This window comes from Branchiostoma lanceolatum, chromosome 19, assembly GCF_035083965.1.
Source record: "Branchiostoma lanceolatum isolate klBraLanc5 chromosome 19, klBraLanc5.hap2, whole genome shotgun sequence".
In the NCBI taxonomy this organism is placed as follows: domain Eukaryota; kingdom Metazoa; phylum Chordata; class Leptocardii; order Amphioxiformes; family Branchiostomatidae; genus Branchiostoma; species Branchiostoma lanceolatum.
In genome coordinates, this window is record NC_089740.1 from 12597370 (window position 1) to 12613320 (window position 15951).

At 39.8% G+C, this 15951-nt stretch overlaps 1 protein-coding gene across 1 annotated transcript in view; it reads left to right on the top strand.

The window, feature by feature from the left end:
* The window catches only part of LOC136425150 (uncharacterized), a 36452-nt gene that overhangs the window by 10501 nt on the left and 10000 nt on the right, over positions 1–15951 (top strand). The window contains exons 10-25 of the mRNA XM_066413948.1: positions 1196–2023; positions 2221–2292; positions 3349–5082; positions 6537–6593; positions 6823–6888; positions 7598–7729; positions 8987–9119; positions 9580–9729; positions 10245–10317; positions 10733–10837; positions 11995–12081; positions 12357–12500; positions 13765–13867; positions 14039–14079; positions 14498–14620; positions 15256–15414. Coding sequence (XP_066270045.1) covers positions 1196–2023; positions 2221–2292; positions 3349–5082; positions 6537–6593; positions 6823–6888; positions 7598–7729; positions 8987–9119; positions 9580–9729; positions 10245–10317; positions 10733–10837; positions 11995–12081; positions 12357–12500; positions 13765–13867; positions 14039–14079; positions 14498–14620; positions 15256–15414 — 4007 coding nt within the window. The remainder of the gene's footprint in view (positions 1–1195; positions 2024–2220; positions 2293–3348; positions 5083–6536; positions 6594–6822; positions 6889–7597; positions 7730–8986; positions 9120–9579; positions 9730–10244; positions 10318–10732; positions 10838–11994; positions 12082–12356; positions 12501–13764; positions 13868–14038; positions 14080–14497; positions 14621–15255; positions 15415–15951) is intronic.

The window sequence follows — 15951 nt, forward strand, 5'->3', positions numbered from 1 at the left end:
CCTGGTGTTCTGACAAGACATGAAAACTTCCCAAAAACTGTAGTTTGTAGAATTATAACAGTGAGAACTTTTATAAACCATTTTAACAAAGGACATAGAAATTTTGCACTTTCACTTAATATGTAAAATATCACAAATCATTAAGATATTCAAATAATGGGAAAGTTTGTGAAAAATTGTAAAATTAGCCAAAAAAATGGTATGCACTCATCCGTTCCTCTACTAATGCTACCGCTCTCTGCTGACAATGTTTGACCTTTGACCTCCCTGCATGCCTTCCGCACAAAAAGGAAGGAGAGCGAGAAGTAGACTGTCGGCACCCGAGCCCGTCTACTTTAGACACGGGCCGCGCTTGCCCCCCCTTCCTACCTCATTTCTATCTGTAGTTCTGAATGATTCAGGTAATATACACTGTGATACAATGTAGTACTGGCGCAGTATAGCATACTGGATATAGTGATCTCAAAAATGTTTTCATAATTGTATTAGATACATGTAGATGTTGAGATTGAATCCTTCTAGCATTTTCTTGCCCCCTCTTCCTACCTCCTTTCTATCTGTAGTACTCAAAGATTCAGGTAATATACACTGTGACGTTACCTGTGCAATTGTGGGTATATACACTGTGTGAGTGCTGGTACAATAGCTGGTGCTAGGGCTTTGTGTGTAGACTTGTTCTGAAAATGTATTTCACGATTATGCTAGATACATGTAGATGTCAAGATTGAGTCCTACTAGCATTTTCTTGCCCCCTCTTCCTACCTCTTTTCTATCTGTAGTACTCAATGATTCAGGTAATTACTGTGATACTTCAATGAAGGTTAGACATCAAGGTAAAAAATATTCAAGAACAAATTACGGAAGTAAATTCTGTATCTTATCTAGTTGTAGAGATAGAATTATCTGACAGGTGTAGTTGTGTTGGAGAAATTCTGAGGTTGAAATCAGCCCTTCTATCTTTTGACACAAGGCTGATGTAATTAGAGCAAAGACATCAAAATTGTGGTACATCAATTCTATTTCTTAGTTTAGATCTGGTGTCACTTGTGATGGTATTTGCCCCTTACAATGCATTGATATTAGTGACTCAATCTATAGACAAATTAGTATAGCCATATGCCCCTTTCTAGTGCATGTGTGTAACAGTCTTATGCCACATCAAGCTTTTTCTCTCACATAATTGCATTTTTTTTAGCACTGACAGAGCCCAAGCCCCCACCTGCACAGCAGGCCACTATACCAGCACCCGCTCCTGAGCAGTCGCCAAAAACGAGCCCTCCTCCTGATCAGAGCACTGCACAAAGAAAAGACGAGAAAGCAACAATGAAGAAAGTTCCCTCGAAAGAAAAGATACAACCTGCACAGCCTAGCACCGCACCACCACCACCGCTGAAAGAGGAGCCCCCCACACCCCCTGTAAATGCCCCTACCCCCTCACCTGCACCCATCCCCCCACAAGACCCCCCTACCCCTACCACTGCACCAAGCTTCCCTGACAAACCTCCCTCTGAACCTAATGGAATAGTGAATGGAAAACCACCGTTACCTGAAAATTCTACAGAAACAAAATCTTCGAAAGAGAGCCTCCTAAAATCCTCGAAGGAGAGCCTCCAAAAATCTTCTCAACGCAAAACTTCTCCCCCCTCCCGGGAGAACACGATCGATAAAGATCCCCCGCAAAGGCGTCCCACGAAATCCGCAGTGTCGCGGAAAAGCGTTCACATTGTCGAAAAGAGAGAATCTAGTGCGTCTGTGGTGAAGAAACTCCCACCCAAGTCTGCTCCTCCAAAACGGAGCGCTACAGACGCCAATTTGAGAAGAGTTTCAAGTCAGATGGCAAAAACCCAGCCATCCAAATCGACCGTCGATCTGAGAAAAAACTCTCCACCTCCGAAAGAGTCCCCACCCCTCCCAGGGGAAGTTCAACCTGTCCCCACCCCAACCCCTTCACAAACCCCCATCCCCCACATCCCCTCTGCAAATAGCCTCACTTCGGAATCCATACTTTCACAGTCACAATCAGGTACTAGTACTTGATGTTTTTACAGAATTCTTAAATTTTGTCTGTTCGAGCTTTGCAGTCGAGATGCTTTTTTTGTGACACAAAGATCTCTCTATTCGTGTTGCTTGTACTGCCCATAGGCTATTGGAAACTTAGATGTGTCATTTACACTTCAACTGTAACATTGACTATTGTAATGTTTTTTCTCTGATTGACAGGCTCAGAGTTAGAAGCCAGTATGCAAACCAGTGCTTCAAACAACAGTCTGGCCTCACTCGCATCTAAAAAGGGTAAGAAAACTATAAAATTGTGTTGATTTTTGTATATATATATATAAAAATATATATATATATATACAACTGTACCTTTAGATAATACATATATATGAATGCAGTCAGGAGGTGCATTGGGATTAGTATTTTATTTATCATCGTTGAGTTTATCATTCTTATTTCTGTGATACATTACATACAATTAGCCTTCAGGCATATATTTGCAATAAACTTATTATCATCATTAGAACATCTTTAACCCCCAGCCGGCTAAGGTAGCGTTTGGCACCAAACTTGATCAGCTATTGGGGTAGGCAGTAGGGAGATGGTTGATAAGAAATGGACTTGACAAATTTGATTGTTGGGGGTTTAGTTGAAAAAAGTTGCACTGAGAAAATTTTTTTAAACACATTCAAGCTGACAGCAATACAGTAACAAAAAACATTATCACAATGGTAATGAATAGCACAAACTTTATGTTGAATGTACTATGATTTAGCAGTTTTCAGACAACTTACCTTTCACATGATTCTTCTGGTCAATCTTTTATTTGATGCCACAGTTGTAATATGTTGATTGGACTAACAGTCGCTAACGAACGTTAACACCAACCTGATGTAATACATTGTAATAACAAGTTTCATCTCCTTTCCTTTTAGACACATGTAACAAGTTTCAGAATCAGTGTGAACTGTGAAGTGGAAATAGTGTCTCCCAATCTTAACACAGTCAAAACTGAAGTACACTCTTTTCCAAGCTAATAACACACCCTCTATCTCTTGAAATATGCTTGAGGTTAAATAGAGGTCAAAGATTTCTGAGAAAATCACATTGTTGCTTGTACTGTCAACTAATCAAGCCCTTCATTTCTTTCCAACTGCCATTTAGCAATGTCTTTTCTTACGTACATTATCACTCCCAGAAACTGTGTGTACCAAGGTACAGCCATCAAACTCAACTTAAACTGCTCAACTTTAGGTTAATATGATTTTTAATCTATCTATATATCAAAATCCGAGCACTAGCAAGTAGAACTGACGTGACTTCAGCTAACAAGACCAAACACCTCTTTAGGTATGAGTAGACACATGAGCGCAGCTGGAAAGGCGGTAATCTTTGCAGAAGGGACGAAAATGACAGACGGACGAAAAAGCCCCAAAAGCGCCTCACCACAAAGCGGCAGGAAGATCAGCATGGCTACGGCTAGGAAGGCGGCCATGTTTGGTCAAAGACCTTCCTCAAGGACTGGGATGAGTGACTCAGAAACAGAGGCGTCGGATCAAGGACTCCCGAGTCTCAACGCTGGCAGAAGGGTCATGGCTTTTGTGGGATCAGCCAAACAGAGGAGGCAGGATAGAAGCCCCAGCCCACGAGAGAGAAGCCAGAGTCCGAAATCCAGGGGCATGCAGTCAGCTGGCAGGGCGATGATGTTAGCTGGCAAGGGCAGAGGTGGATTGGCACAAGAGAAAGAGGCAGTCTCAGAGTTGAGTTCAGAAGAAGGCTTGTCTAACAAACAAAAGATTAAGCTGGCACAGAAAGCGATGGCGTTCTCTGCTGAGAAAGGTGGACAGAAAGGCACCACAGAAACCCCCCGTCCAAGGTCTCCATGGCTGAATAAAGTTCAAGGCAACAAATCGAAAGGACAGGCTGCTGCAGCTTTTCTTAAACAAACAAGTAAATCTGAAGAAGAAGATTCAGCAGCTGAAGACACACAACCCTCAGATAAGGAGGACGGCGGAAGGAAAAGTCCTGCTGGGTCGATGAAGAAGATGTCATTGATGGGGAAAGCAAAGAAGGTTGGAAAGGAAAGTCTAGATTCCAAATTCATGGAGAAAATTAAAAAAGGAGCAGACACAGATGGAGAAGACAGTGGAAAGAAAAGTCCTGCTGGGTCGATGAAGAAAGTGTCACTGATGGGGAAAGCAAAGAAGGTAGGAAAGGAAAGTCTAGATTCCAAATTCATGGAGAAAATTAAAAAAGGAGCAGACACAGATGAAGAAGACAGTGGAAAGAAAAGTCCTGCTGGGTCGATGAAGAAGATATCATTGATTGGGAAAGCGAAGAAGGTAGGAAAGGAAAGTCTAGATTCTGCGTTCATGGAGAAAATAAAAAACGCAGCAGAGATCCAAGAAGACAACCAGAGCCCTGAAGTGAAGCAAACTGAAGATAAGAAAAAGGTTTTTAAGCAGGGCCTTCTTACTTCTGCTAAACAGAAGTCATTCATGGACAAGATAAAAAAAGCAGCAGAGAATCAGGAAGACAACGAGGACCCTGAAATCAAGGAAACTGAAGAAAAGAAAAAAGCTTTCAAGCAGGGCCTTCTTTCTTCAGCTAAGCAGAAGTCATTCATGGACAAGATAAAAAAAGCAGCGCAGGAGGAAGAGGAGAAAGAAGCTAAATCAGCAGAAAAACATGACAAAGAGAACGGTGCTTCTGCATCTGAGGACGAAAATGGAAAGAAAGGGAAGATCAGTCTCTCTTCATCCATGAAAAAGATGTCCTTGATGGAAAAAATGAAGGGCGGGCAAAAAGAGCAACAAGTTGCTGAGCCTACGGACAAAAAAGAAGCTGACACAGACAAAGAAAAATCAAAGCTTTTTTCCTCCACAAAGAAGATGTCATTCATGGCAAAAATGAAGGGCGGAGGAGCAAAGGACCAGCAAGAATCTGAGACATCAGACAAAGAGGATAAAAATTCTCCCAAAGATGGTGTTGAGAAAGCAAATCTTACAACAGCGGCTAAGAAACTTTCCCTGATGGAAAAGCTAAAGAGTGGAGGGAAGGAGAATGAAGAATCTGACCCAGCAGGTACCAGCACCTGACCTCTGTGATCAGCACCTAACACCAACTTTTTCTTTGCACTAACTTGCTGCAATTCCTTCACCTCAATGACTTTCCTTTTGAAGACTCACGGGTGGATTTTATTGCAAAGATTATGATTTTCGTCACGTCATCTGTTGTGTGCATGGTTTTGCTAAAAGCACTCAGGCACAGGATCCAGTGGAATAGTTGGGCAGTAAGTGACCTGTCCTCAGTTAATGAATAGATAACTATCTAATGCCCCCATCTACTCCAGAACAGACAAGTTTGTACACCCCTTTGTTCCGACACCCCTATGCTCCGATGCTCATATGTTCCAACACCCCCTATCCCTGACCTTTAACCCTAACATAAGGGTGTTGGAACATAGGGGTGTCATATGATAGGGGTGTCGGAACATAAAACTGTCCCCAATATCTTTTCCCTTCAGCACTGGATCTTAAAGTGTGGTTTTAACTGATTTAAGGGCACATTGTTTAACACACATTAGTGTTGTCCTTGGTGCTGAAGTTACCATTATTGTGCAACATGTTGTATGCATGTGATGGAAAGCACATTTTAAAGCACATGAAGATGCTTTGCACCTTGTGTAAGATGTTTAAAACTGCACAGTGTATTTACTAAGCTGTTACACATTGATAGTGTACTGTGTGGTTGTATGTGTTACATCTACAAAGCATCTAAATGAAAGACTGAGATTGAAAATTAGCTGCTAAAATGTCCTGAATATTTTACTCTGTGTTAAGTGTTAGGTATGCCCCACAGACCATGGTCAATACAGAACAAAAAATTTCATCTACAAACTTAAGGTTTCCAAACAAACACAGCTAATTTCATACCAAATGCCACATCTCCAACTTACAGCAGTTTCCTTTTCATAACTCCATCTGTTTATGTTGTACAGTATCTGACTTCTGTATTTCTCAATTCTCACTAACACCAGGGGACAGAAGGCCTTCCCTCCCAAGACTGTCTTCTTCCAGAAGCCTAATAAGCATGTTGGATTTCTCTTGTACGTAACTGAAGTAACAAACGGTGTGGCCAGTTGTTTGGCTTGCAGTGACTAACCCTCAAAAATCGTAACAGAGAACAGGGAAATACTAAACCATGATTTCCTGATCGAAACTTTTCCATAGAAGTGGTCATCTGATGATTCTGAAAATGGTTGTTCTAAAGTTGGTTGCAGCATCATTATGATTGAAGTATTTCTTATTATACTGATCAAAGAATTGATCGATCAATTAATCAAAGAAATGATTGAAATGTCAGTAATTTTCATTGAAATACAAAAACAAGATGGTTGTTAGTCTATTTTTTAAACAAATCTATACACAAATTTCGAAATGCTATAACATATGTATGAAGTTTGCATGTCGATTCAGCACATATTCAAGTAGCACATATCTATGAATGTTAAGTTAGATCTTCTTTTACTTTTTCAGTTACAACAGCTGAAAATTCAAACCAAAGTGACAGTCCAGAGGTTAAACAGGAAGAAGGTAAGTCAAGATTTCCTTTAAGTTTAAAATGAAAGTTTTCTTTTGCTGTGAAAGTGAAAAATAAAAAAGCACATTTTATTCATTTGATGAACGTTATAGTACTATATAAAATTTAATTGGATTTTTCATCATCCGATTTTTGCAGTTTTTCTGGCAATCTCTTTTAATTGCAAAATCATGATGTGATATATTCTCATTCTATCATTAACATGTCAATGTTTCTTTCTAGAAGCCAAGAACCTCACAAGAAGGGAATCTACAGTCACCATCACATCAGTTAATATGGCAAATAAAGGTCAGGGTGAATGTCTTATCCTTCTATCTTTTTCTTGTATAATTCACATTTCAATGTCAAAATTAGCATGCATGTATGTAATGATAGCAATTGTTTATTGATTGATGGTACAATCTCCAAGTACATGGCAACACTAAAGGGTTCTGAATTACATACTTAGGTTAAAAACTTCACATAGTAAACAAATAGAATGACCACATTACAGATAGGACAGTCACATTGCGTACATGTAACGTCAAGTCTCATAATTTCGTCGGATATCATAAGACAGCCACGTTAGAAAAAAAGTGAATTTAAAGAGTTCTACTAATGCTGCATCAGTAATCCTCAAGGGATGTACACTTCACATATTTTGGTGTTCAAGACATTCTCAAGAAGGCCTCTTATTTTTATTGTGGCTTGGTTAGGCCACACCAATTTAATTTCCTGATTAAAGGAATCTAAAAAAAATGCTAGATTGGAAAATCAACATGAAAACAGAATCTCAGAGGAAAGTTTGTACTTTGGTGCACACAGTTTCAGGGAGTGAACAGGGCTAAGTGCAAGTTTTCACCCCAGCCTTCTGTTTTGATGATGTTCTCGTGCTAAAATTAAAAAAAGAAAAATCCGTTAACCAAGAAATTGAATTGGTGTGGCCTTATGGAAGCCAAATGCCTGCGCATGTACAAACATAGAATATGTTTAAGCATACTGATTTCCTTTTTTTCAGATGAAGAAGCTCCAAAAAAGAAAGGAATGTTTGGGTCTATGAAGAAGTTTTTTGGTTCCAAGTCAAAGCCGAAGAAGGAAGAAATCCCCATAGAAACCATCAAGGAGCCAGAAAAACCCAAGGAACCTGAAGGTAGGATGATAAAACATCCAATAAGATTTAGTCAAGACATTTCTGAGAAACTTACTTAATGACTTTTTTTTTTAATTGTCAAATTGTGAGATTGAAGAAGAGTTTTGTAACATACACTTCCTATTCAAGTGTGAAAATTTGTGTATTGGTGGGTGTTTAGTCATCAATTAATTAACAGTTATGCTGGATTTCAAACAAGGAGGTTATCACTTGATAATTTTGATGAGTTATCAGAAGTTGACAATATGAAGTGTTTCAAATTTATAATTAAATCGCCCTGAAATATAAAACGTTTGTTGTTTTATTACTAATCATGTACCTGGTAAGAGTATACATTCCATATCAACATTTAATATCATGCTTTATAAAGAATGTTGGGTCTTGCTCTGTTCTTTTAACCAGCCTAGCAATGGACAACAAGGATCAAAAGGACATTTTGTGCCAAATTTATTTTCTTTATATTTTCTGTGTAAACCAGCTGAAAAAAGCAACAACATTGGTGTGGAAAATGTTTTAGTTGTAAATACCAAAGAAACAGTTTAAAAATTCAGTGAGTACAGTCATTTTGGTGCACCTTCTTACTCACATAGGTTGCAAGTGAAATTTACAGAGGTGATTTAAGTCGCAGAGCAATAATATCACAATCGGTTACACCCCTATGTTCCTACACCCCTATGCTCTTATACCCTCTAACCCTGACCCCTTAACCTTAACATAGGGGTGTCAGAATGTAGGGGTGCTGGAATATAGTTTTGTCAGAACACCCATCACAATCAATTCTTACTATTATGATAGGTTCCTGTCACACAGCAACTTTTCTTAACTCTAGCTTCACAATAAGATTCGAGATGTTTAAATGTGGTGTTAAACTTTCTCCTCACATAATAAAATGGTTGAAATTAGAAGCATGTGAATCACTTAATTAATGTTTTGACCATGCAGAAGGTGTTATTAATGTGTAACTTACAGGACGTCTTGCAGTCTGCTCTGAAGATGATTTAGATAAGACCACCTGTCTACATCTAGAAACATTCTAAAAGAGGATAAGATTTTAGTTCAATCTATACCACTATACTGTAATCCAGTGGTGTAGATTGAGCTGAAATTTTATTCTCTAATTTCCTGGTTAACTAATATTCACAAACGTATTCTAAAGGAGAGTTCCTTTTTCTTTAGCATATTCATAGAAACACCACCATTTTAAATTCTACTGTCACAATGCTGAAATTAAGTATGTGTGTATGTAACTGTTCACAGTCCCCCCTCCTGATGGTAAACCTGTGACAGTGAACATCCGAGGAACAGACTTAGACGTGTACATACCTGACAGGTACTGGTGGAAGCCTGTCAATCACAAATATCCAGAACACAAGCTCAGTCTGGATTGGGTGTAAGTAGAACAACTTTAGAGTGCTGTGATTATTGCATGATTTTTTTTCATAATTATGATTTGAACAAGAAGTAAATGTGTTACTTCTATTTTTAGTATATCGTGCATAATCTTGAAAACATAATTATTTGTAATGTTGTGTCAAATTTTGAAATATGACAAAAGTACAAATACAACAGAGTTAGAATATTTTAAGGATGGACAGTGAAGCAAAGAAAGATAAACAACTTAATACCGTACTAAGTAATTTATTACTGTAAAGTAGTTCATTTTTTCTTTGCTCTAACCGTATATTAGACTTAAGACAATTACCCCTTGTATTGCCTTGTTGCAATTAAATAAAAATAGAAATAAATTGCCCCTGATGTCTGTCTCCTTTCTTTGCTTGACAGGCATTGGAAACACCATAAGTTCTCACAATGATCATGTGAAACTGATTTTCTGCCCCTGTGTCACACAGGTATGGTTACCGCGGCAATGACTGTAGGAATAACCTGTTCCCATTGGCCAGCGGGGAGGTGGTGTACTTCACAGGGACGGTGGCAGTCATCTACGACCATTCACAGTGTAGACAGAGACACTATATGGAACATACAGGCGAAATTAGAAGGTTAGAACATCACTTTGTGATCTAGGATGAATTTCAGGGTTGGACAAATCCATTTGTGATCCATGAATTGTCTCATCAACTTGGTAAATCACTGGATAACAAAATTCTTTACACACAACCAGTATATGATCACCTGCTTATGTTTCAATGACTGTCACCTTCCTCAGGGCAATACTTGCTGGTTCTACTCAGTCACATTGGGAGATGCATTCTTTACACTGTAAAAATGACACCTAGCTGCAGTATGAAGTAGTATAAATAGTTAGCATTGCCCTTGGGAAAGTATTTAAAGATGGTCACTGAAAAGTTAGCAGGTGATTTATACATACTGGTTGTAAATAACTTTGTTGTCCATGACATGGTAAATCTATTATATGAGTGACCATCCTGTCTTGTCCTTTGTACAAATGCATTTTATCACTATTGCTTTCTTTAACAGTCCAATATCCTAGTTTATCATCCCAATTTATTGATTATTGATTGTCTAACACTGCACCGTTGCTCTCCTCTGGTAGCATTGCTGTTCACCCAGACAAGGTGACTGTGGCTACAGGGCAGAATGAAGTGCAGTACGACTCCTACTCTCAGGTAAAAGGGGTCCACTGTATGGTAGAGCTAAGCAGAAAAACAATGAAGGTATATAGTTAGGGAATGGTGGCATTAGGCGCTACGACAGGGGGGCTAGTGACACAGAAATGAGAACAGATCTACAGTGGATGTCACTCGAAGACAGAAGAAAAATGTCCAGCCATTGCATGTTGTATAAACGACTAGAACTGGTGGATGTACCAACAATTAAAGTATCCAGTACCAGCTCAGAAAAGAACAAGAAATCTCAGTCATGCCTTTAAGTATCAGAGTTGCAAACCCAGGATTGAGCTGTTAACAATTTTTTTTTCGTGGAGCAATTCTAGAGTGAGCACAGCTGACTTTCCATTTATTTTCACAACATGAAATATATATTTTTTTGTTTTGATTTATTTTGTTCTTTCTGTGACTGCAGGCCCATATAAGGATCTGGGACTCCCGAACCCTCCAGACCCAGAAGGTGCTGGGGACAGGGACCATGGAGAAGGCTGTCATCGCCTTAACATTTTCAGGGACACTGGTAAGACTTCAAGAAAATGGTAACTGGCTGAGGGTTAAAAAAATTAGATGTCTCTCTCTCTCTCTCTCCAATTTTATGTCTTTTATTCCCCATCATACGGGGGTTGGACGTGCTTGCACATGGATGGGGGTGTTATGTTTTGTACGAGCTCCAAGAAAGGACGGCTGACTCGGTCGAGTGTAGGATGTAGACTGACTTTAATCATAACCATGTGTTAGTATCAGGTAGCCGGGTTAGGGGTTACATCAGGGGACTGTACATTATATATTGATGTGTGGTACATCACATCACAACATTCCTCCCCTACTGGATTTTAAAGTCCATCTTTGTTCAGTGTCCTTGAGTCCGATGATCTTGGTTCAGCTTGCTTCTTACGTAAATACGTTGTCTCAAGAGTTAGTATAAATTAGTGAGGTGTTAGACATCCTTTTTTTTTTTTTTGTTTATGCATGCAAGACTAATAATATTGTTCCAGTTCGTTCAGTCCGTTTTCCATGCAATCATTAACGCGTGTGTTACAGATTCAGTCTTTCGGGTGGTTTGACGGTTCTCCCCGATCTGGTCACGTAATCGCTGGTCGTCTTAGTTGTCAGGTGCTGCTCTGGACGTTGTTCCGCGGGATCTGCCGTTTTGTTGTCTTCAGGAATGGGTGCTTCCGTTTTGTTGTCTTCAGGGATGGATGCTGGTATCTTCTTGAACATTGTTGAGTGTCGCGTAGCCCCAGAACTCCTCATCAAGTGCAAGTCTTTTTTGTAGCAAGAGTTTTTACGGTTGGATGCCCTTCCTAACGCCAACCCAAAAACCTACTGCTGGGCTTAGGACATGGGATATATGTGTTAAGTGCCTTTCCCAAAGGCACAACTTCTGGGTGCATGTCTGGACATGTCTGGGTACTCCACTGGGGATTGAACCTGGGTCTCTTTGGTTCCTAGCCGGATGCTCTGCCACTATGCCACACAGACGCCACACTCGCGTGTGTCATGACATTGTATCCGTTACTCCATGACATGGTATTAGATTATCAGTTCAAACACATGTGATAAAATGAAAGGCAATACTCTCTGCAGTTGGAGTCAATCATTGCACACTAAGTTCTATTCAATTTCAATATATGTGGAAGTAGCACATCACCAGAAAATCATGTTTGTATCTTCCAGGACCGACTGGCGGCTATTGACAGTAGTGAGGGGCACATGATGTCAGTTTGGGACATCAAGTCAGGGAGGAAACTCACCGAAGCAAAGGTAAACATGATCATCCTCTTTTTTCTCTAATGCCATTGCCTCTTTCAATTTTGTAAGACCTGTACTTTGCTTAATCAAATCTTCTCATAGTTTCTGGATTATAAAATGTATATCTATTCGATTTTGATTGGAGGTCAAAACATAGTTACTGCTATATTACTGTAGTTGAAAATCGAAAAATACACACTGATGTGTTTCAAACCATACAGTTCTATGACAAAAAGAGAGAGTAGTTGTCCTATCACAAACAGACATTATAACTGAATGTGTTTCAGGTTGATACCGAGGTGGTGTGCCAGTTGGGGTTCAGCCCCAGGAGTCCAGACACCATCGTGACGGCAGGGAAGGAACACCTCGTCTGGTGGGAGTTGGGTGTGGAGACTGGCACTCTGCAGGAGGTGGCCAGGGCAAATTATGATGTAGGTATCATTAGAGCAAAATACTGGTGTATTAACCTTGTGGGTAGAGTGGATGGTTGAAATCCTGGATGGGTCATAACAAAGACTCTAAAATGGTCTGGTGTGACTTTGCAGGAAGTGGTCAGGGCTTATTATGATGTAAGTGCATGTACTACTGTATTTACTTCAACTTTTTGTTGCTTCATTTATTCATAGAAAGTTAAAGTTAAAGTCCTCCCCACACCAGACGGTGCATAAGGCGGCGCCCATCTCCGTTTCGGCAGCCCTGGGCCACACGACTTTGTGCAAGTCACTATAGCAGGGGGCTAGTCCACTGGTGGTGTGTGTTTAACTACCATACTCTTTCCCAAATGCTGAGTGCTAAGCAGAAAAAGCAGTATGTACCATTTTTAGAGTCTTTGGTATGACCCGGCCGGGGTTCGAACTCACGACCGTATGCAAGGCAAACACTCTACCCACTAGGCCATTGCACCGATTCGTAGAAAGGCAAAGGAGTTATTTTGCAGAGTTGTAAGTTTGTAGTTATAACAATTCTGTAGTACAGTCGTAACACGTTAGAAACACACATTCACAGTGTCATGAATTTTGCAACAGAGGTAAACTGTGAAATAATTTCAAGACTTATAGTAGTATCCTGATAGTTGCTTAGTGAATGCTCACCTTGCATTTGGGTGCTTTCGGTTCAAATCCTGGCTGGGTCAAAGACTTTAAAGAGATGAAGACCATACAAAAGAGTCTAGACATGACCTCTACAGCTCTGCACTCAGTATAGTAATTCTTATGGTAGCAAATGTATGCCACTCTGTAATTGTAGAGTTATTGGATGGCATTTCAGCACTGGTCATGACCAACAATGTAAATAACTTACATTTCAGCACCAAGGACATGTCAAGTTGTAGAAATGATACAACAACCATAGTAGCAAAATATGCAAACTTTTTCTGTCATTAACATGTGCGTGTGTGTGTGCACATGCTTGCATGTGTGTGCGTACATGCATGTGTGCATATGTGCGTGTGTGCGTGCACATGCTTGCGTGTGTGTGCGTGTGTGCGTGCATGTGTTTGTGTATGTGTGTGTACAAAATGTATGTGTGCATGTTTCACGTGTGTATGTGTGCGTGCGTGTGCGTGTGTGTGTGTGCTTGTGAGGGAGTGGAATTTCCTATCTCTGATCTTGTCTGTGGGACTGGAAAGGTCCCATGAAGTGATAAAGGGGGTGAAGTCTGCCATCTCTAATTACATGGTGTTCTATTGTCTCCTAGCAACGGTACAACAAGGCAAAGTACATCATCTGCTTCCTCCACAACGAGAGGGGAGACCTGATCACAGGGGACTCCAACGGAACTGTGTTTGTGTGGGGAGAAGGTAGGGACTACTGCAAGAACCTGTAGTACAACAGGTTACAAATATGCTAAAGATTCAAATTTTGGAAAGTTCTCAAAAGCATTGTATTACCACAGAACAAATGTTGCACATTATCAAACTCTCAGATTTTCATTTTGTGGTTTGAATAGATATTTTTATTTTATTTTTTAGGTGGAAATAACATCACACAGGCTCTGAAGCATATTCATGAGGTAGGTCAACATTTCTTTTACGTACAAGAAAACATGAATTACATGATTTCTAGTAAGATACCCTTTCCAACAAATGGAAGCTATTAAGCAACCAAAAACGAAAGAAAAATGCGAGAAATACTAAAAGTAGCACATGAAAGACAACAAAACATACTAAATGCACTTCTTTATTAATAAAATCTATTTGAACTGTAAATGAGATTTTTGGCTGCTCAATGGTTGTGGCAATGAACGACAAGAAATTCTGGAGAGCAAACTTCACTTGCTACACCTCGTAAGAGGAGGACCGATGATGATGAATGGCTTAACAGAAATAGTAAAAGCATCTTTCATGAAAGGTTGTAATATAGTGCTCAAATTGGCATTGATTGTACAAACACTGCCTTTAACCAAGATTGAAACACATTTTCTCCTCCAGGGTCCGGTGTTCTCTCTCCTGATGATGAAAAACTTCCTGCTGACAGCCGGACGGGATGGAATGGTGTACGCCTTCCCTTGGGGGAAGAACATGGAGCATACCGGCTTCTCTGCTAGTCTACAGGTAACTAACTAACAAACAAACAAACAAACAAACAAACAAACAAAAACATGGAGCACACAGGTTTCTCCGCTAGTCTACAGGTAAACATGAATAAAAAATGTTTATGAAAATGACTGAATCTTGGAACAAATGAAGGAAGTTTGGCATGATTGAATTATGGAATAGTTGAACTAAAAAGGAAGAAAACTTTTGAATAAATAAATGTATAGACAAATGAATGAATGAATGTAAATGCAACAGTTTACAAGTGGTGTTGGTTAGACATACATCTATGTTTTTCTTGCCCTATATTGTTCTTTAAGAAAGAATGTGTCTGTGTCTGTATCATTCTGTATAGGTATTGCTGATATATAACCATCCTTCTGCGTAACACACAAGCTTCACAGGCACACAGTGTGGCAGCAGCTGATTATATTACACTGAACAACCTGTCACACTGAACCTTTGCACATCTGACTGCAAGCATTGTCTCGAGCTACCCAGTTGGGATGGCCCTACATGTGGCATGGCAGCAGCTGGTTATGTCATACTGAACGACCTGTCACACCTAACCGTATATATCAACTATAAGCAATGTCTAAAGCTACCCAGTTGGGATGGTCCTACAGTTCTTAAGATGTCTCTTTTTCTCCCAGGTGCCGAGGATAGAAGGAGGAATCAGAATGCAGTGTACAACAGCCGACGGAGCAGTGTTACTCCTGGGCACCACGGTCAACTCCATCCTGTCTGTCGCCCTGACGTCTGCAGGCTGTCCCCTACAGGGGGCCTCACTGGACAAGGAGGTGGTCACACAGGTAACACACCTTCTGTCATTACAAGCCTGTATCAGAGATGACTTAAGGTAGCTTTACCATGAGTAAAGTTGTGTCGAAATCGGTGAACCTTTCTCGGACATTTTGTCTCAGAAAGTGGCATTCAGAATACTGGTAGGTTACTTCAAGAATGTGGTCACACACTCAGGTAAAGTACCTTTTGCACCTGCAAACACTGCTTTGAGTAGATTTTTTAAAAAATTATTCACAATCTTTATATGATATTGACTTCAGGTTGAGTCAAACTTCTTGTGAATGTTTTCTTGTTAGTCTAAAAGTGGTATTAAACAAAATGTTGCTTTCAGAATCAATGTATCTAAAAGGGATGTAGCCTGAAGGAAGAATCTATGGTTTAGGTTTAAAATTTGTAGAAAGATGAAGATTTGTTTATGTTAAAAGTTCAAGAAAATGTTCAATATATTTTTGATACTTATGGAGGCATTCATGGGTGAAGTATGAAATCTTTAGAAAGATGAACATTCACCAAAAAAAAATTGATTTGGTTGTTCTTTATGTGTT